This window comes from Nerophis ophidion, linkage group LG27, assembly GCF_033978795.1.
Source record: "Nerophis ophidion isolate RoL-2023_Sa linkage group LG27, RoL_Noph_v1.0, whole genome shotgun sequence".
Classification (NCBI taxonomy): Eukaryota; Metazoa; Chordata; class Actinopteri; order Syngnathiformes; family Syngnathidae; genus Nerophis; species Nerophis ophidion.
Window position 1 is genome coordinate 7,633,274 of NC_084637.1, and position 21,688 is coordinate 7,654,961.

General features: G+C 44.4%; 1 protein-coding gene across 1 annotated transcript in view; it reads left to right on the forward strand.

The window, feature by feature from the left end:
- Positions 1 to 21,688, forward strand: part of filip1l (filamin A interacting protein 1-like) — a 137,890-nt gene that overhangs the window by 43,371 nt on the left and 72,831 nt on the right. The window contains exons 2-4 of the mRNA XM_061889902.1: positions 4,548 to 4,844; positions 7,784 to 7,957; positions 8,034 to 8,212. Of these exons, the coding sequence (XP_061745886.1) occupies positions 4,557 to 4,844; positions 7,784 to 7,957; positions 8,034 to 8,212 (641 nt within the window). The 5' untranslated portion in view covers positions 4,548 to 4,556. The remainder of the gene's footprint in view (positions 1 to 4,547; positions 4,845 to 7,783; positions 7,958 to 8,033; positions 8,213 to 21,688) is intronic.

Genomic DNA, 21,688 nt, shown 5'->3' on the forward strand with positions numbered 1-21,688 from the left:
ATTTTTTGTATCCCAGGACTTGTGTGACCGGCGGCGGGACTCGTGGGACTGGAACCCCGGGGAGGTATTTTGGACACAATTGGGACTTTTGAACATTTTGGCCGCCTTTTCCCCCTCTTCTTCCCCACTTTCCTGTGCACCATTGCCGGGTGTGTTTTGGACACTTGGACAAAAATAGTTTCAAGCATATTTTACTCAAAATAGGTCATAAAATGTCGGAAACAAGCTGTAGTATCTTACTGAGATCATTTAGGACCTAAACACTTAAAACACGTAAAACACTCCAACATAAAATCTTATGTATGGCCGCGCAAGTCCCGGGATGCCCTAAATGTTCATAACACAGCCAGCCGAGTCCCATGGGGAGAGGGGATGAAAGTTGGAAAAGTCAGCAAAAGTCCCAAAAATGTTTGAAATACCTACACAGGTTCGAGTCCCACAAGTCCCGTCGCCTGCCGGGATGCCTAAATGTCCAAAACGCGCCCAGCAAAGTCCCACGGGAAGGTGGGGAGAAAAGTGAGAAAAGTCGGGGAAATGTTCAAAAGAGTGCACACTCGAACAAGGTTGGGACTCGAACCTGGGTCGGTATTTAGAAAATTTTGGGGTACTTTTGCCGACTTTTCTCATTTTTCCCCCCCCCTACTTCCCGTGGGATTTTGCTGGGTGCGTTTTGGACATTTTTTGTATCCCAGGACTTGTGTGACCGGCGGCGGGACTCGTGGGACTGGAACCCCGGGGAGGTATTTTGGACACAATTGGGACTTTTGAACATTTTGGCCGCCTTTTCCCCCTCTTCTTCCCCACTTTCCTGTGCACCATTGCCGGGTGTGTTTTGGACACTTGGACAAAAATAGTTTCAAGCATATTTTACTCAAAATAGGTCATAAAATGTCGGAAACAAGCTGTAGTATCTTACTGAGATCATTTAGGACCTAAACACTTAAAACACGTAAAACACTCTAACATAAAATCTTATGTATGGCCGCGCAAGTCCCGGGATGCCCTAAATGTTCATAACACACCCAGCCGAGTCCCATGGGGAGAGGCGATGAAAGTTGGAAAAGTCAGCAAAAGTCCCAAAAATGTTCGAAATACCTACACAGGTTCGAGTCCCACAAGTCCCGTCGCCTGCCGGGATGCCTAAAATGTCCAAAATGCGCCCAGCAAAGTCCCACGGGAAGGTGGGGAGAAAAGTGAGAAAAGTCGGGGAAATGTTCAAAAGAGTGCACACTCGAACAAGGTTGGGACTCGAACCTGGGTAGGTATTTAGAACATTTTGGGGGACTTTTGCCGACTTTTCTCATTTTTCCCCCCCTACTTCCCGTGGGATTTTGCTGGGTGCGTTTTGGACATTTTTTGTATCCCAGGACTTGTGTGACCGGCGGCGGGACTCGTGGGACTGGAACATTTTGGACACAATTGGGACTTTCGAACATTTTGGCCGCCTTTTCCCCCTATTCTTCCCCACTTTCCTGTGCACCATTGCTGGGTGTGTTTTGGACACTTGGACAAAAATAGGTTCAAGCATATTTTACTCAAAATAGGTCATAAAATGTCGGAAACAAGCTGTAGTATCTTACTGAGATCACTTAGGAGCAAAACCCTTAAAACAAGTAAAATACTCTAACATAAAATCTTACGTATGGCCGCGCAAGTCCCGGGATGCCCTAAATGTTCATAACACACCCAGCTGAGTCCCATGGGGAGAGGGGATGAAAGTTGGAAAAGTCAGCAAAAGTCCCAAAAATGTTCGAAATACCTACACAGGTTCGAGTCCCACAAGTTCCGTCGCCTGCCGGGATGGGATGCCTAAAATGTACAAAACGCGCCCAGCAAAGTCCCACGGGAAGGTGGGGAGAAAAGTGAGAAAAGTCGGGGAAATGTTCAAAAGAGTGCACACTCGAACAAGGTTGGGACTCGAACCTGGGTCGGTATTTAGAACATTTTGGGGGACTTTTGCCGACTTTTCTCATTTCCCCCCCTACTTCCCGTGGGATTTTGCTGGGTGCGTTTTGGACATTTTTTGTATCCCAGGACTTGTGTGGCCGGCGGCGGGACTCGTGGGACTGGAACATTTTGGACAAAATTGGGACTTTTGAACATTTTGGCCGCCTTTTCCCCCTCTTCTTCCCCACTTTCCTGTGCACCGTTGCTGGGTGTGTTTTGGACACTTGGACGAAAATAGGTTCAAGCATATTTTACTCAAAATAGGTCATAAAATGTCGGAAACAAGCTGTAGTATCTTACTGAGATCATTTAGGACCTAAACACTTAAAACAAGTAAAACACTCTAACATAAAATCTTATGTATGGCCGCGCAAGTCCCGGGATGCCCTAAATGTTCATAACACACCCAGCCGAGTCCCATGGGGAGAGGGGATGAAAGTTGGAAAAGTCAGCAAAAGTCCCAAAAATGTTCAAAATACCTACACAGGTTCGAGTCCCGCAAGTTCCGTCGCCTGCCGAGATGCCTAAAATGCCCAAAATGCGCCCAGCAAAGTCCCATGGGAAGGTGGGGAGAAAAGTGAGAAAAGTCGGGGAAATGTTCAAAAGAGTGCACACTCGAACAAGGTTGGGACTCGAACCTGGGTCGGTATTTAGAAAATTTGGGGGGACTTTTGCCGACTTTTCTCATTTTTCCCCCCCTACTTCCCGTGGGATTTGCTGGGTGCGTTTTGGAGATTTTTTGTATCCCAGGACTTGTGTGACCGGCGGCGGGACTCGTGTGACTGGAACCCCGGGGAGGTATTTTGGACACAATTGGGACTTTTGAACATTTCGGCCGCCTTTTCCCTCTCTTCTTCCCCACTTTCCTGTGCACCATTGCTGGGTGTGTTTTGGACACTTGGACAAAAATAGGTTCAAGCATATTTTACTCAAAATAGGTCATAAAATGTCGGAAACAAGCTGTAGTATCTTACTGAGATCACTTAGGACCTAAACACTTAAAACAAGTAAAAGACTCTAACATAAAATCTGCTTAGTGAGAAGAATTATCTTACCAGACAGAAAATAAGCAAATATCACCGTTATTTGAGATATTTCATCTTACTTAGATTTCAGTTTTTGCAGTGCATAGGTTGCCCACCCCTGCCATACAAAATACTCGCAGCTATTTTGGGAAGACGGATCGTTTATTTCAAGGAACAAACCACACAAAAATGCACAAGAAAGCATTGCCGGCTCTAAGTAAGACGGGAGTCGGATTCAGCTGAGCAGAACAAAGCGACTTTCTCCGTGCAACCCAGTCAAGAAAATCTCCTCGTTTAGAAATTTAGATGATTCATTGCCGACTAATGGTTTTCTAATCCCTCCCAGCCCCGTGAAAACCTCGCGTTTAAGTCAAAACTCTGATAAAATCCAAGATAAAAAAAAAAAAATGATGCAATGCTTCTGGCATCCCTGAGGCATATGTTGGCGTTCCGTTAAAAAAATGTAATAAATTGCACGGTTACATTTCGTTTTGCTCGTTCTGTGAATTTATCATAACCGGGCTCGACATAATCATGGAGACTCTGAGCAGCCCGGCATCAAGTAGTCTTTGGCCCAAGGCCGTGGTTCTTTTTAGTTACTCATTCTCCCGATTACTCCCAAAGGGGGGAACACATCAGATTAGTTGCTGAACAAAGAAAAAAAAAATGTTGGAAATTTCAATCGGCCGTGACTGATGGGTGGCAGCTTCCAGCAATACGGTCCAGGAAAACTCTGGCACGGGTTTTGTTCATTTGTGGGCTGCACTGGTTAACTCCGCTCTGCTGCGAGAGTAATAACAGCGACAGCATGCAAACAGAGCCGATGTAGACAAAAAGACGGATCACCTTCCTAAAGTCTTCATTTTTTTAGGTGTGGATTTTCTCTGTTAATGGCTGTGGTGGGCGTGTCCCCTAGGGCACTGTTTTTCAACCACTAACGTGCCGTGCGTTCTCGAAACACCATCAATTTAGTTTTTTTATCATTTAATGACAACTTATTGATAAATCAACATGGTTGACCGCTTGTGTCTTACAGCAAAGGTTCTGTAATGATTATAGTCATGATCAACGTGTGCTGGTTTTCCTCCCAAATGAAGACCCAGGTGGCGAGTGCTATTAAAACAGTATTATCTCACTCTCCAGCTGGTGCTATGTGTAAGTTAGTTGTGTCTGGGAGCCCCAAAATACAATTTTTTTTCTAGTCCTTCACTCTCACTTTCCTCATCCACGAATATTTCATCCTCGCTCAAATTAATGGGAAAATCGTCGCTTTCTCGGTCCGAATCGCTCTCGCTGCTGGTGGCCATGATTGTAAACAATGTTCAGATGTGAGGAGCTCCACAACCCGTGACGTCACGTGCACATCGCCTGCTACTTCCGGTACAGGCAAGGCTTTTTTATTAGCGACCAAAAGTTGCAAACTTTATCGTCGATGTTCTCTACTAAATCCTTTCAGCAAAAATATGGCAATATCGCGAAATGATCAAGTATGACACATAGAATGGACCTGCTATCCCCGTTTGAATAAGAAAACCTCATTTCAGTAGGACTAAAACAAAAGATTTCTCCCTTCAGGACTTCAACATGCGCTCCCGCAGCAGCAGCCTGGAGGACATCAGCAATGTCAAGTTAGCCAAAGAGCAAGCGGACACTCAGTCGGAAAACTCGGAGCGGGAGGAACCCTCAGGCCGGGCAGAACGGCGCGGTCGCCATCGGGAGCCGCCAGACGACACCGGCACCATCCAGCGGAACCACAAGGCGACTAAGAATGTCAGGGGCGGCGCCGACAAGGTGGGCCGGAGGGAGAAGGGAAGAGACCTTTCCCGTGACGACATGGTCTTCCTGCTGAGTTTACTGGAGGGAGAGCTGCAGGTAAGTTGGGACCAGCCGAATATTCATCTACAAACCCCGTTTCCATATGAGTTGGGAAATTGTGTTAGATGTAAATAGAAAACGGAATACAATGATTTGCAAATCCTTTTCAGCCCATATTCAGTTGAATATGCTACAAAGACAACATATTTGATGTTTAAAATGATCAACTTTATTTTTATTTTTTTTGTGCAACTAATTATTAACTTTAGAATTTGATGCCAGCAACACGTGACAAAGAAGTTGGGAAAGGTGGCAATAAATACTGATAAAGTTGAGGAATGCTCATCAAACACTTATTCGGAACGTCCCACAGGTGTGCAGGCTAATTGGGAACAGGTGGGTGCCATGATTGGGTATAAAAACAGCTTCCCAAAAAATGCTCAGTCTTTCACAAGAAAGGATGGGGCGAGGTACACCCCTTTGTCCACAACTGCATGAGCAAATTGTCAAACATTTTAAGAACAACGTTTCTCAAAGTGCAATTGCAAGAAATGTAGGGATTTCAACATCTACGGTCCATAATATCATCAAAACGTTGAGAGAATCTGGAGAAATCACTCCATGCAAGCGGCATGGCCGGAAACCAACATTGAATGACCGTGACCTTCGATCCCTCAGACGGCACTGTATCAAAAACCGACATCAATCTCTAAAGGATATCACCACATGGGCTCAGGATCACTTCAGAAAACCACTGTCACTAAATACAGTTTGTCGCTACATTTGTAAGTGCAAGTTTAAGCTCTACTATGCAAAGCAAAAGCCATTTATCAACAACATCCAGAAACGCTGCCGGCATCTTTGGGCCCGAGATCATCTAAGATGGACTGATGCAAAGTGGAAAAATGTTTTGTGGTCTGACGAGTCCACATTTCGAATTGCTTTTGGAAATATTCGACATCGTGTCACCTGGACCAAAGGGGAAGCAAACCATCCAGACTATTATCGACGCAAAGTTCAAAAGCCAGCATCTGTGATGGTATGGGGGTGCATTAGTGCCCAGGGCATGGGTAACTTACACATTTGTGAAAGCACCATTAATGCTAAAAAGTACATACAGGTTTTGGAACAACATATGCTGCCATCTAAGCACCGTCTTTTTCATGGACGCCCCTGCTTATTTTAGCAAGACAATGCCAAGCCACATTCAGCACGTGTAACAAGAGCGTGGCTTCGTAAAAAAAGAGTGCGGGTACTTTCCTGGCCCGCCTGCAGTCCAGACCTGTCTCCCATCGAAAATGTGTGTCGCATTATGAAGCGTAAAATACGACATCGGAGACCCTGGACTCTTGAACGACTGAAGCTTTACATAAAACAACAATGGGAAATAATTTTTTAGAACAAAGTTCTAAAGCTTAGTGATGCATTTTTGTTGCGTTTCACTTGATTGTAAAATATGGAGATCGATAGGGGGTGCGACATTCATATTTTGTCAATATTCAGTGTTTTATCCTTCATAGAAACATGTAAAATTCCATTATGTTTTTTAAGGCGGTCTGTCATAACGTTTTTAGCATTCATCCATCCATCCATCCATCTATCCATCTTCTTCCGCTTATCCGAGGTCATGTCGCGGGGGCAACAGCCTAAGCAGGGAAACCCAGACTTCCCTCTCCCCAGCCACTTCGTCTAGCTCTTCCCGGGGGATCCCGAGGCGTTCCCAGGCCAGCCGGGAGACATAGTCTTCCCAACGTGTCCTGGGTCTTCCCCGTGGCCTCCTACCGGTTGGGCGTGCCCTAAACACCTCCCTAGGGAGGCGTTCGGGTGGCATCCTGACCAGATGCCCGAACCACCTCATCTGGCTCCTCTCGATGTGAAGGAGCAGCGGCTTTACTTTGAGTTCCTCCCGGATGGCAGAGCTTCTCACCCTATCTCTAAGGGAGAGACCCGCCACAGGACGGAGGAAACTCATTTCGGCCGCTTGTACCCGTGATCTTATCCTTTCGGTCATGACCCAAAGCTCATGACCATAGGTGAGGATGGGAACGTAGATCGACCGGTAAATTGAGAGCTTTGCCTTCCGGCTCAGCTCCTTCTTCACCACAACGGATCGATACAACGTCCGCATTACTGAAGACGCCGCACCGATCCGCCTGTCGATCTCCCGATCCACTCTTCCCTCACTCGTGAACAAGACTCCTAGGTACTTGAACTCCTCCACTTGGGGCAGGGTCTCCTCCCCAACCCGGAGATGGCATTCCACCCTTTTCCGGGCGAGAACCATGGACTCGGACTTGGAGGTGCTGATTCTCCTTCAGGTCGCTTCACACTCGGCTGCGAACCGATCCAGTGAGAGCTGAAGATCCCGGTCAGATGAAGCCATCAGGACCACATCATCTGCGAAAAGCAGAGACCTAATCCTGCGGTTACCAAACCGGAACCCCTCAACGCCTTGACTGCGCCTAGAAATTCTGTCCATAAAAGTTATGAACAGAATCGGTGACAAAGGACAGTCCAACCCTCACTGGAAATGTGTTCGACTTACTGCCGGCAATGCGGACCTAGTTCTGAAGCTGATCATACAGGGAGCGGACCGCCACAATAAGACAGTCCGATACCCCATACTCTCTGAGAACTCCCCACAGGACTCCGAGGGACACGGTCGAATGCCTTCTCCAAGTCCACAAAGCACATGTAGACTGGTTGGGCAAACTCCCATGCACCCTCAAGAACCCTGCTGAGAGTATAGAGCTGGTCCACAGTTCCACCACCAGGACGAAAACCAGACTGTTCCTCCTGAATCCGAGATTCGACTATCCTGCGTAGCCTTCTCTCCAGTACACTCCAGTTTTTAGCATTCAATCAGACATTATTGTGAGATTTTCAATTAGTGTTCAAAAATAGATATACCGGCGCTCAGACGTATTTTTTTCTGTAAATGTGGCCACTGTGTCAAAATAATTACCCGGGCCTGATCTATATTCTGCTTCCTGCAGGCCAGGGATGAAGTGATCACAGTGCTGAAGGCGGACAAAGTTGATGTTGCCCTTCTGGAAGCCAAATACGGCTTCGTCGTGCCGCAAAAAGTCCTGCAGGCTCTGCAACGAGATGCCATTCAGGACAAAGCTGATGGCCTCCAGGAGGACATCTATGAGCAACCCATGGTGGAGGTACCGGCCCGGTCCTGTTGTTTACTATAGAAAACAAAACCAAAACAAAACCTGAACCTAGCTTTCTGTCTTGCAGCTGGACAAGCTGGTGGAGAAGCAGAGGGAGACGTACCGCCGGATGCTGGAGCAGCTGCTGATGGTGGAGCAGGCCCACAAGCAGGCCCTGTACAAGATGGCCGACGAGAAGCGCAACCACGGCGATTTCATGAAGAAGAGCGACGAATTCACCAACCTGCTGGAGCAGGAGCGTGAGAGGTCAGTAGCAGTTATTGCATCACCGATGACATCAGAGGTTCTTCATCTTGGGGTCCAACTTGTCAGAGAAAGGCCAGCCCATACAGCAGGGGTGTCCAAACTTTTTCCACTGAGGACCGCACACTGAAAATTCAAAGCAAGCAGGGGCCATTTTGATATATTTTATTTAAAAAACAAAAACAATATATGTATAAAAAATATACATTTCGGCCTCCACTCAGGATTGATCTCAGGGACCCCAAAGGGTTTTGGTCCAAAAAATATAAAATATATATTTTTTTATTATTATTCAAGTTTTAAATCTCTAGATCATGGGTGTCAAACTCTGGCCCGCGGGCCAAATTTGGCCCGCCATGTCAATCAATCAATCAATCAATGTTTACTTATATAGCCCTAAATCACTAGTGTCTCAAAGGGCTGCACAAACCACTACGACATCCTCGGTAGGCCCACATAAGAGCAAGGAAAACTCACACCCAGTGGGACGTCGGTGACAATGATGACTATGAGAACCTTGGAGAGGAGGAAAGCAATGGATGTCGAGCGGGTCTAACATGATACTGTGAAAGTTCAATCCGTAATGGATCCAACACAGTCGCGAGAGTCCAGTCCAAAGCGGATCCAACACAGCAGCGAGAGTCCCGTTCACAGCGGAGCCAGCAGGAAACCATCCCAAGCGGAGGCGGATCAGCAGCGCAGAGATGTCCCCAGCCGATACACAGGCGAGCAGTACATGGCCACCGGGTCGGACCGGACCCCCTCCACAAGGGAGAGTGGGACATAGAAGAAAAAGAAAAGAAACGGCAGATCAACTGGTCTAAAAAGGGAGTCTATTTAAAGGCTAGAGTATACAAATGAGTTTTAAGGCGAGACTTAAATGCTTCTACTTAGGTGGCATCTCGAACTGTTACCGGGAGGGCATTCCAGAGTAGTGGAGCCCGAACGGAAAACGCTCTATAGCCCGCAGACTTTTTTTGGGCTTTGGGAATCACTAATAAGCCGGAGTCCTTTGAACGCAGATTTCTTGCCGGGACATATGGTACAATACAATCGGCAAGATAGGATGGAGCTAGACCGTGTAGTATTTTATACGTAAGTAGTAAAACCTTAATGTAATTTCACTTGGCCCTTGAGGCAATATCAAATTAACATTAGAGCTGGCCCACCGCTGTAACACCGCATTCACCGCTAACACTCTTACTTGCCAACCCTCTCGATTTTCCCGGGAGACTCCCGAAGTTCAGTACCCCTCCCGAATTTCATCTCGGACAACAATACTTGGTGTGGGCTTTAAAGGCACTGCCTTTGGCGTTCTCTACAACCTGTCTCCACGTCCGCTTTTCCTCCATACAAACAGCGTTTAATATATGCGGCTTATACACACACACACAAGTGAATGCAAGCCATACTTGGGCAACAGCCATACAGGTCACACTGAGGGTGGCCGCATAAATAACTTTAACACTGTGAACCCACACCAAACAAGAATGACACATTTCGGGAGAACATCCGCACCGTAACACGACCTAAACACAACAGAGCAAATACCCAGAACGCCTTGCAGCACTAACTCTTCCGGGACGCTACAATATACACCCCCCGCTATCACCAAACCCTGTCCACCTCAAACCCGCCGCCGAAAAGAGGCATTCAATTTTTATTTAAATTTTATTTGATATGCCATTGATATTTTTTAATTATTATTATTATTTGAATCTCGATTTTGCATGTCACTATAAAGTTATATAAGCCTTGCTTGTTCAATATTCAATGCAAAACTTGTTTGGGTCCCTATTAAAAGGTTAATTTGTTCAACCTCGGCCCGCGGCTTTGTTCGGTTTTAAATTTTGGCCCACTCTGTGTTTGAGTTTGACACCCCTGCTCTAGATCAACATTAGGTATATCTGTCAGTATAATGATTTTAAAGATTTAAGTTGTATGCTCTTTTTTTATTGGAAAAAATCACAAAATATGCAATATTTTCACCCAATAATTTTTTTAAGTGGAATACTTGAGATTATCTAATAGTTGGAGCATTAAAAAGGTCAATAACTCATAACACCATTGATTTTATTATTTTTTGAGCAATGACATTAAACAAATCAAAAATTATTGGGGATCCAAAAGTAATAGTGAAGTGAATTATATTTATATAGCGCTTTTCTCTAGTGACTCAAAGCGCTTTACATAGTGAAACCCAATATCTAAGTTACATTTAAACCAGTGTGGGTGGTACTGGGAGCAGGTGGGTAAAGTGTCTTGCCCAAGGACACAACGGCAGTGACTAGGATGGCGGAAGCGGGAATTGAACCTGCAACCCTCAAGTTGCTGGCACGGCCGCTCTACCAACAGAGCTAAACCGCTAAATAAAAAATTAATTATATATATTTTTTTTACTGCTTACGTTTAGCACAATAATCTGGAGATCAATTTCAGATATATCCGTTAATTTTAAGTTTTATTGTTGTTTATGTTTTGTTTGTTTGTTTTAAGCTCTTCTTAAAAAAAAACAGCTCAGTTTTTTTACATGGCAAACACAAAATATGCAAAATTTTCCCCAAAAAATATCTCAAAGTGGAAAATGTAACGTGCTTTAATTGGAGCCTTGAATAGGTCAATAATTCATAATGACATTGATTTTGATTCATTATTATTTTCGAAAGAAAGAAACAGCCTGCATGGCAGCTTTGTGTTATTAGAGTAAACATTGCAACATTTTCTTGTTACATTTCACCGGTTTGCTCTTTTATATCACGTTTTACGTTTTAAAAATGTTTCAATCGTATTTTTAAAATGTGCCGTGGGGCCGTCAAAAAATTACCTGCGGGCCGCAAATGGCCCCCGGGCCGCACTTTGGACATCCCCGCTATATAGAATAGAATAGAAGGCCTTTTATTATCACTATTGTCAAAACGAGGACTGTGGTGGGGTTTGTTTGACGGGACAAGGCGTGAAGGTAAATACATGATTTTAATCTTAACTCAAAAGCTACAAACAAAAGGCACTCACAGTGGAGGCCCAAAACTTAACACAGGGAAACAAAACTAATACTTAACCATAAACTATGAACATAAAACAAACAACACTTACTGTGTCATGAGCAAGGCAGCACGAACAATGGACATCAGTACCAACTATGGCGTGGGCAGAGCAAAAACAAGAGGGATGACACCAGGATGACCAACAGAAAATGACAGGCTTAAATAGTGACATGATTAACAACAGGTACGTGAGTTCAAACCAATGAGGCAGGTGAAACTAATGAGTTGTCATGGATACTAAAAAAACAGGGTGCGCAAAAACAGGAATTAATGGAGTCAAAAACAAACAGAACATAATCACAAGACATGACAACTATACACAGGTACAATGAGATTAAAAGCAACTCCAGTATCAGTGCCACAGTCTATCAATATTCAAAACATAGGAAGGGAAGAAAAGAAAATGGTGCAAAAGGAGGTAAGGTGCACGGTCCAGACCTGAGAACCGAATGTTCTGATTGTGTTGTTCAAATATTATACTATATACATATATACAGAATAGAGATGTTCGATAAATGGAGATTCCGATATTGTCCAACTCTTAATTTCCGATACTGATATCAACCGATACCGATAAATACAGTCGTGGAATTAACATTTTACAAGGTTTTCCAAAATAAATCAACTCAATTTATGGAAAAAATACCAACATGGCACTATTATATTTATTATTGAAGTCACAAAGTGCATTATTTTTTTTAACATGCCTCAGAATAGCTTGGAATTTGGGACATTCTCTCCTTGAGATAATCCTGATACCCATTACAACTACAGGAAATACTATACTTTGATTGGCACACAGATTCAGTCCAGAGTATACTAGAGAATACTTGCCAACCTTGAGATCTCCGAATTTAGGTAGATTGTGGGGGGTGTGGTGGTGTATATTGTAACATCCCTGAAGAGTTAGTGCTGCAAGGGTTTCTGGTTATTTGTTCTGTTGTGTTTATGTTGTGTTACGGTGCAGATGTTCTCCTGAAATGTGTTTGTCATTCTTGTTTGGTGTGGGTTCAGAGTGTGGCGCATATTTGTAACAGTGTTAAAGTTGTTTATACGGCCACCCTCAGTGTGACCTGTATGGCTGTTGACCAAGTATGCCTTGCATTCTCTTGTGTGTGTGTGTGTGTAGAAGCCACACATATGTGACTGTGCCGGCATGCATAGACGGTACCTCTAAGGTTTATTGGCGCGCTGTAATTTTAGTAACCGATTCCGATCATTTCCGATATTACATTTACAGCCACCCTCAGTGTGACCTGTATGGCTGTTGACCAACTATGCATTGCATTCTCTTGTGTGTGTGTGTAGAAGCCACATATGTGACTGTGCCGGCATGCATAGACGGTACCTCTAAGGTTTATTGGCGCGCTGCAATTTTAGTAACCGATTCCGATCATTTCCGATATTACATTTTAAAGCATTTATCGGCCGATAATATCGACAGGCTGATATTATTGGATATTTTTAATAATATGTCCAATATTGTTATATTGGACATATTATAAAGCATTCAGATTGTGAGTGGAAAGTAAGAAAAATGCACACAGAGAGGTGCTAAACTATAATATTAGTGCCTTGGTGAGTTCACCGTGGTTATGGCTTTAGGGAAAAAACTATTCTGGAGTCTGTTTGTCTTAGACCTGATGACCCTGTAACGCCTTCCTGACGGCAGCAGGTCAAACAGGTCAAAGCCAGGGTGGGAGAGGGCAGCCGATGATCCGCTGTGCTGCCGGTACCACTCTCTGGAGCCTCTACCTGGCTGCAGTGGTGCAGCTGCCGTACCACGCTGTGATGCAGTATGTCAGCAGGCTCTCCATGGACGAGCGGTAGAAGGTCAGCAGCAGGTTGAAGTCCAGGTTGTACTTCTTGAGGACTCTCAGGAAGTGCAGCTGAGCCTTCTTAGTGATGGCATTTGAGTTATATATGCAGATAACAAGTGGGAGGCATGAAGAAGTATGTGAAAAATGTCAACTGATGAATGACAGGGGGCTTCATATGGCATTTTACAGCAAAGGTATTCCTAGCCCCTTCCTGCTCTGCCACTGATACTACAGAGGCAAACTTCCCATCAAATTTTCACTGTGGGACTGAGTTAATGCTGGTCTGAGTTGAAGCCCAGGGAAAAGTTGTCCTAGGAAGGATCAAAATATATTTTTTTATATAAATCTAAATTATATTATGCTTATGTTGGATGGATGGATATTTATTGTCGTTGCACAAGAACAATTTTTAGCACAAATCTGTTCAAGATTAGACACATATTGTACAAGGTAACAGAAAAGGAACACTGATCAATTAATCAATACAAGTTTATATATATAGCCATTGATCACAAGTGTCTTAAAGGGTAGCACAAGCCACAAAGACATCCTCGGCTCAGATCCCACATCAGGGCAAGAAAAAAACTCAATGGGATACAATGAGAAACCTTGGAGGGGACCGCCCGGGTCCCTGACTTAGAACAGCTAGCGCGTCATCTGTGGTCACTTAACACCATAGCAGAGAAGTGACGGCAGATCAACTGGTCTAAAAGGGGAGTCTATTTAAAGTATACAAATTGTCACAGTGCGTTGTTGACGAACCCCAAGATGCAGAGATGGTGGCAGGCATTGAGCAGGAAAACATGGTTTTAATGTTCAAAAATAAGAAAAAGAAAACACGACCCAGAAACCAGGAAGCAGGAACAGGAGTCAGGATCCAGGGATTATTTTATAGTTTACAGCATACAACGAAACGACACAACAATTGTTACGACTGGTTGGCATAGTGATGCCAAATTGGTCCCTTCGTGGATGCGTCGGCATGAACACTGCAACGGTAAGTGTAAATGATTTATCACACTTAACAAAAACAGACTATGAATAAAAACACTGGAGCTAACAGACAAAAATAAACCAAGGGCGCTAGCATGAAAGCTAGGAATAGAAAATACAAAAACTATACTTGGCACGAAGCACACAAAAGAGTAAACAAAAAAACATTCAGCATGAAAGCTGGAATATCGAGTGGTTTAGCGTAAGAGCTAGCGAGAAAATACATACGGGTAGTAGACAGTCGTAAATGTTGCTCGAAGGCAAATTAGAGTCCCAGAAAGAATGACGAAAAGGGACCGGCTTAAATAGGTGAGTAATCAAAAAGTGGCAGGTGTGCAGAAACCGTGATTAGCAGGTGGGAACAATGAGGAACCATGGTGACTGACTAAACAGGAAGTAAGAGTGTAGAACAGTGATACAACAACTGGAAGTATAAAACATATGTGGTGATTCAAGTAGTGGATCGCAACAACAATATTCCAACACCGAGTGGAGGACAAAGCCGGTTTAAATAGTATCTGGCTGATTGACACCAGGTGTGGCCAGGTGCCAATCAGCTAAGGGAGACAAACAGAAAACAGAACCAAAACAAAAGCGCTGACAGGAAATACAACCAGCACAGAGGAAAAACTAAAACACAACCAAACTGTCAGGGGCAAGCCTGACACAAATGAGTTTTAAGATGGGATTTAAATGCTTTTAATGATGGGTCGCCACTTATGATAATCCGTAAAAGGTAGAAAAAGGTCGACGCGGGGGGACATGAGTAAGAATAAAATATAATATACATACATATTTTTTTATTGTTTTAAATGGGTCAAATTAGAAAATGAATGGATAGATCGATAGTTATTTTGCATTGAAAACATTAACATTCCCACTAATTTTCATTTAGTTCAATACAAATATCAAATATAACTCAAGGTTTTTTGTTTTTTTTAAGTATTAAAATAGTCTCACATGGATAAAGTGTAAACATGTGTAGTCATAGAGTTGGGGGCCCTACAAATTCTGCCAAGGGCCCCAATTTAGCCATGGGGCGGCCCCCTGCGTCAGACCAATGCCTTGCAAAGTACAGGGAGGTAATGACAGCATAGGGAGGATGGGTGAACTCGGCTCCCCTTTGATAAACCGAGGGCCCGTCCTTGAGTGATGACCTCATCGCATGCCGACCGATGCGGGAGCAGCAGGGGTGTGAGAGCCAGAGCGGCGTGCTAACTAGCAACAGATGTTTATTAAAACATGACCTCAGCTCGCAGACGGCAATCTCGCTCGCGTTTGTTCTTCTGCTGAGAACTCGAGGCGGTAAGCCAATGTCACGGACATCTGTGTCTGGAAGCGCTGTTAAAAAAAACAAACTTTACATTTTGGTCGGGGGGGTTAGTGTTAAATATTTGTTGTGACCAAGACCAGCCAGTATTGAAACAGTGCACCGGCAACAAGGCGTCTGTGTTGATAGTAAATACTGTTATGTTTATGTTATTGTCATTACCTACTGCTTACTAGTATGTTATTTCACATTGACACTTGTTCCTCCAAAACAAACAACAATATTCTTTATTGCATGGTCCCCAACCACCGGGCCGTGGCCCGATTGGTACCTGGCCGCAGAAGAATTTTTTTATTAATTTTTATTTAAAAAAATATATATATATTTTTTTATTTTTATTAAATCAGCATGAAAAACACAATATACAACCACAAAAAACTCCCTTTTTCATGAAAAAATGTCCCTTTTTCATGACAAAGAAAAAAAAAAGAAAAAAAAGAAAAAAAAGTGTATGTGTTTAATAAAACCGCTGCCTTGTTTTTGGGGCGGCATAGCTCGGTTGGTAGAGTGGCCGTGTCAGCAACTTGAGGATTGCAGGTTCGATTCCCACTTGTGCCATCCTAGATACTGCCGTTGTGTCCTTGGGCAAGACACTTTACCCACCTGCTCCCAGTGCCACCCACACTGGTTTAAATGTAACTTAGATATTGGATGTCACTATGTAAAAGGAAAAGGGTGGAGTGCCATATCCGGGTTGGGGAGGAGACCCTGCCCCAAGTGGAGGAGTTCAAGTACCTAGGAGTCTTGTTCACGAGTGGGGGAAGAGTGGATCGTGAGATCGACAGGCGGATCGGTGCGGCGTCTTCAGTAATGCGGACGTTGTACCGATCCGTTGTGGTGAAGAAGGAGCTGAGCCGGAAGGAAAAGCTCTCAATTTACCGGTCGATCTACGTTCCCATCCTCACCTATGGTCATGAGCTTTGGGTCATGACCAAAAAGATAAGATCACGGGTACAAGCGGCCGAAATGAGTTTCCTCCGCCGGGTGGCGGGGCTCTCCCTTAGAGATAGGGTGAGAAGCTCTGCCATCCGGGAGGAACTCAAAGTAGAGCCGCTGCTCCTTCACATCGAGAGGAGCCAGATGAGGTGGTTCGGGCATCTGGTCAGGATGCCACCCGAACGCCTCCCTAGGGAGGTGTTTAGGGCACGTCCAACCGGTAGGAGGCCACGGGGAAGACCCAGGACACGTTGGGAAGACTATGTTTCCCGGCTGGCCTGGGAACGCCTTCGGATCCCCCGGGAAGAGCTAGACGAAGTGGCTGGGGAGAGGGAAGTCTGGGTTTCCCTGCTTAGGCTGTTGCCCCCGCGACCCGACCTCGGATAATCGGAAGAAGATGGATGGATTGATGGATAAAAATGTAAAGGATATATAATGAGCTCAAATATACCTACAAATGAGGCATAATGATGCAATATGTGCATACAGGTAGCCTAAATAGCATGCTAGCATTGTTTAGCTGGCAGTCATGCACTGACCAAATATGCCTGATTAGCACTCCAACAAGTCAATAAAATCAACAAAGCGCACGATTGTGCGTTCATGCACAGTATAAAACATCCGGTGGACAAAAATGAGACACACTAAGGTGAGTTCAAGAACCGCCGAAATTAGTAGGACAAAAGTTCACCAAATACACACAAACATATTAAACAATGGGCTTTCTAACAAAAACAAAATTTTCAATTATTTTTTAAACGCTCCAAGGAGCCACTTAAAGAGCAGCATGTGGCTCGCGAGCCGCGGGTGGCTGACCCCCGAATTAGGTGATTGTGTACACGTACTAAAGTTTGCTTAATCACATCAAATATACAGAAAAATACATGAAGTTACTGAAGCATGGACAAATGCAACCATAAGTCAAGCTGTCCGCCATCTCCTGCATTCATTTGTCATACAGCAGCAATATGGTGTCACTTTATTTATTATAACTTATGCAAATGAATACTTTTTCCTATTTCTAAAAATGTACTCCATCAAGTAACTGTGGGGCCGATGGATGTTTACTTGCAGAAGATCTTAACAATGTGACTTCCTGTGGATCATGGGACTTGTGGAATGTGCCTAAATTTTTTTTTACCGGGGGGGGGTAACAATAACAGGACTGAGTGAAAACCCAGTAGCACGACTACACTGGCAACAGAATTGTAATTTCTCAATAAAGAAAATAAACTTAAAGTGTCGTTGGATTAAGGAGTAACATGATATTTCTGGAGGACTTTAACTATATTCCATGGTAAAGTCTAATTTTAGCGTGCAGGGTGTTAGGATCTGGTGTGAGGTTGTTGACCCCAGGATGCAGAGACAAACATATAGTCTGACAAGGATGACAAGTTACCAAACAAAACAAAAAAATAGTGCAGCTGAGGAGTGCACCGAACGAGTAGCGTAGCCACAAAACAAAGAAGCATTGCAAAGTTGCAAGCAAAGGCATATAAAGCCTCCTGATTGCTAACCAGGGACAGGTGTGTGCTGATGGCCAATCAGGGACAGGTGTGGAAGCCAGCACCCAGACTGGAACAAACGAGGCAAACAAAATATGGAAACCAAAATAAGAGTGCTAGACAGGAAATGAAACAAAACACAGGAATGTAAGAAAACAACGTCCAGACCTGTCTTGATGTCACGTGTGGGTCGCATTTTAATGCGGGATCGTTCCTCCAACGCAAACATAGACACTCCGGACAACAACTAAAAGGTAAGAATGATTTGTAAACAAAAACACTGGTACAAAAACAGACGAAAAGAAACACGTGGCGAAAGCACAGAAGCTAATGCTAACACTAGCACAGGATCAGGTAACAAGAAATCTAGTAAATACCAACGAAACGGTTGCAAACAAGGGACCAAGACCGACTGACGGGAAAAGGCAGGCTTAAATAAGAAAGTAATGAACAAAAACAGGTGTGCTTCTGGAAACCCGCAGCAGGTGAAACTAATACGTTACCATGGTGACCAAACTAACTCACAAAGGTACACAAACAACAAAGGGAGTCCAAACTAACAGAAAAGAACTAAACTAAACATGATCCAGACCACGGATCATGACACTTGACGAGTCAAGGTCAAAACATTTTAACGTTATTATTTTTATTAAATATGCAATGTGGAGAACACGTTGCATAATAAAAAAAAAAGTACTTTACACTAATTTTAATCGTGCATTTAGTGTCATCCCGATACCAATATTTTGGTATCAAAATTACTTCGATAGTTTTCGCTACTTTTCTACATAAAGGGGACCACAAAAAAAGGCTTTTTCGGCTTTATTTTAACAAAAAATCTTAGGGTACACTAAACATATGTTTTTTATTGCAAGTTTGTCCTTAAATAAAATAGTAAACATACTCGACAATTTATATTTTATTAGTAAGTAAACAAACAAAGGCTCCTAATTTAGTCTGCTGACTTGGCCCTTTAATGAGGTGGCAACTTGTCCAGGGTGCACCCCGCCTGCCGCTCGATTGTAGCTGAGATAGGCACCAGTGCCCCCCGTGACCCTAAAAGGGAATAAGCGGTAGAACATGGATGGATGGATGCATGCTGTCTATCTGTCTTGGCCCCGCGATGAAGTGGTGACTTGTCCAGGGTGTACCCCGCCTTCCGTACGATTGTAGCTGAGATAGGCACCAGTGACTCCAAAAGGGAATAAGCGGTAGAACATTGATGGATGGATGGATGCTGTCTATCTGTGCTGGCCCTGGGATGAGGTGGCGACTTGTCCAGGGTGTACACCGCCTTCCGCCCGAATGCAGCTGAGATAGTCTACAGCACCCCCCGCGACTCCGAAAGGAGCAAGCGGTAGGAAATGGATGGATGGATGGATGAAGGACAAATGGTAAAAAACAAATTATTAATCTATTTGTTCATTTACTGTAAATATGGGAAGTGAAGTGAATTGTATTTATATAGCGCTTTTCTCTAGTGACCCAAAGCACTTTTACATAGTGAAACCCAATATCTGAGTTCCATTTAAACCAGTGTGGGCGGCACTGGGAGCAGGTGGGTAAAGTGTCTTGCCCAAGGACACAACGGCAGTGACTAGGATGGCGGAAGCGGGGATCGAACCTGGAACCCTCAAGTTGCTGGCACGGCCACTCGACCAACCGAGCTATACCGCCCAAATCTGCTTTCTTTTCTCTTTAATATGTTCTATCTACACTTCCGTTAAAAAGAGAGAGCCTGCTGACCAACAGCATCTCATTCTGGACTGGATCCTGCAATGTCCCAGACTGGAAGTCTCTCCAGAGAGTGGCAAGGGCGGCGGAAAACATCATCAGGACTCCTCTTCCTCCTATCCGGGAGATCGCAAAAAGCCGCTGCCTGACCAGGGCTCAGAAAATCTGCAAAGACTCCTCCCACCCCCACCAAGGACTGCTTTCACTGCTGGACTCTAGAAAGAGGTTCCGCAGCCTCCGAAGCAGAACTTCCAGTGTTACGCCTGTTCGGCATTGTGATGCCGGGTTCGATTTCCTCGAGGATGCGTCGAAAATTGAACACAGCAAAAGGTATGAACTAATGATTTATTCAACAAAAGGTGCTAGAGAACAAAAATACTGGAGCAAAGAAAAGGCAAACAAAAGACGCTAGCATGAAAGCTAGGGTAAACAAATAGTAAACTAAACGGGCACATAGGCACAGAAAGGGGAAAACAAAATATTTAGCATGAGAGCTAAGATTGAATAAAAGTGCGCAGCGTGAGAGCTCACGAGAATAATACTGAAATTTGCATGTCAATCAATCAATCAATCAATGTTTATTTATATAGCCCCAAATCACAAATGTCTCAAAGGACTGCACAAATCATTACGACTACAACATCCTCGGAAGAACCCACAAAAGGGCAAGGAAAACTCACACCCAGTGGGCAGGGAGAATTCACATCCAGTGGGACGCCAGTGACAATGCTGACTATGAGAAACCTTGGAGAGGACCTCAGATGTGGGCAACCCCCCCCTCTAGGGGACCGAAAGCAATGGATGTCGAGCGGGTCTAACATGATACTGTGAAAGTTCAATCCATAGTGGCTCCAACACAGCCGCGAGAGTTCAGTTCAAAGCGGATCCAAGACAGCAGCGAGAGTCCCGTCCACAGGAGACCATCTCAAGCGGAGGCAGATCACCAGCGTAGAGATGTCCCCAATCGATACAGGCGAGCGGTCCATCCTGGGTCTCGACTCTGGACAGCCAGTACTTCATCCATGGTCATCGGACCGGACCCCCTCCACAAGGGAGGGGGGGACATAGGAGAAAGAAAAGAAGCGGCAGATCAACTGGTCTAAAAAGGAGGTCTATTTAAAGGCTAGAGTATACAGATGAGTTTTAAGGTGAGACTTAAATGCTTCTACTGAGGTAGATAAACAAATAATAAACTAAACGGGCACATAGGCACACAAAGGGGAAAACAAAACATTTAGCATGAGAGCTAAGATTGAATAAAAGTGCGCAGCGTGAGAGCTCACGAGAATAATACCGAAATTTGCACGTAAGCAAAAGCGCAAAGCAGACGTACCGTTGTGCATGAACACATTTGGATCCCAGACTGAACAGCAAAAGATGCAGGCTTAAATAAGGCAGGTGATTAGTGAGGACAGGTGTGCAGGGCCGTGGGAAACAGGTGAAACTGATAAGCTACCATGGTGACCGATTTAAACAGGAAATAATAGGATCAGAGGGAGAGTGGAAATAAAAATGGAACGACAAACAATAAAATGTGGAGGATCCAAAAAGCGGATCTCAACACTCCAACTCTCAACAACTTCTTCCCCCAGGCCGTAAGGCTCTTGAACGCATCATAATTAAATAAACCCCTCAACTCCCCCCAAGATGGATTAACTCGCTGGAATAAAAACAGACAATATAACATACATCCATAAACGTGTGTGAAAAAGTGCAATATATATATTTATCCGTACAGTAATCTATTTATTTATTTACGGCGTGGCGCAGTGGGAGAGTGGCCGTGCGCAACCCGAGGGTCCCTGGTTCAATCCCCACCTCTTAACAACCTCGTCACGTCCGTTGTGCCCTGAGCAAGACGCTTCACCCTTGCTCCTTATGGCTGCTCGGTTGGTAGAGTGGCCGTGCCAGCAACTTGAGGGTTGCATGTTCGATTCCCGCTTCCGCCATCCTAGTCACTGCCGTTGTGTCCTTGGGCAAGACACTTTACCCACCCGCTCCCAGTGCCCCCCACGCTGGTTTAAATGTAACTTAGATATTGGGTTTCACTATGTAAAGCGCTTTGAGTCACTAGAGAAAAGCGCTATATAAATATAATTCACTTCACTTCACTGCTG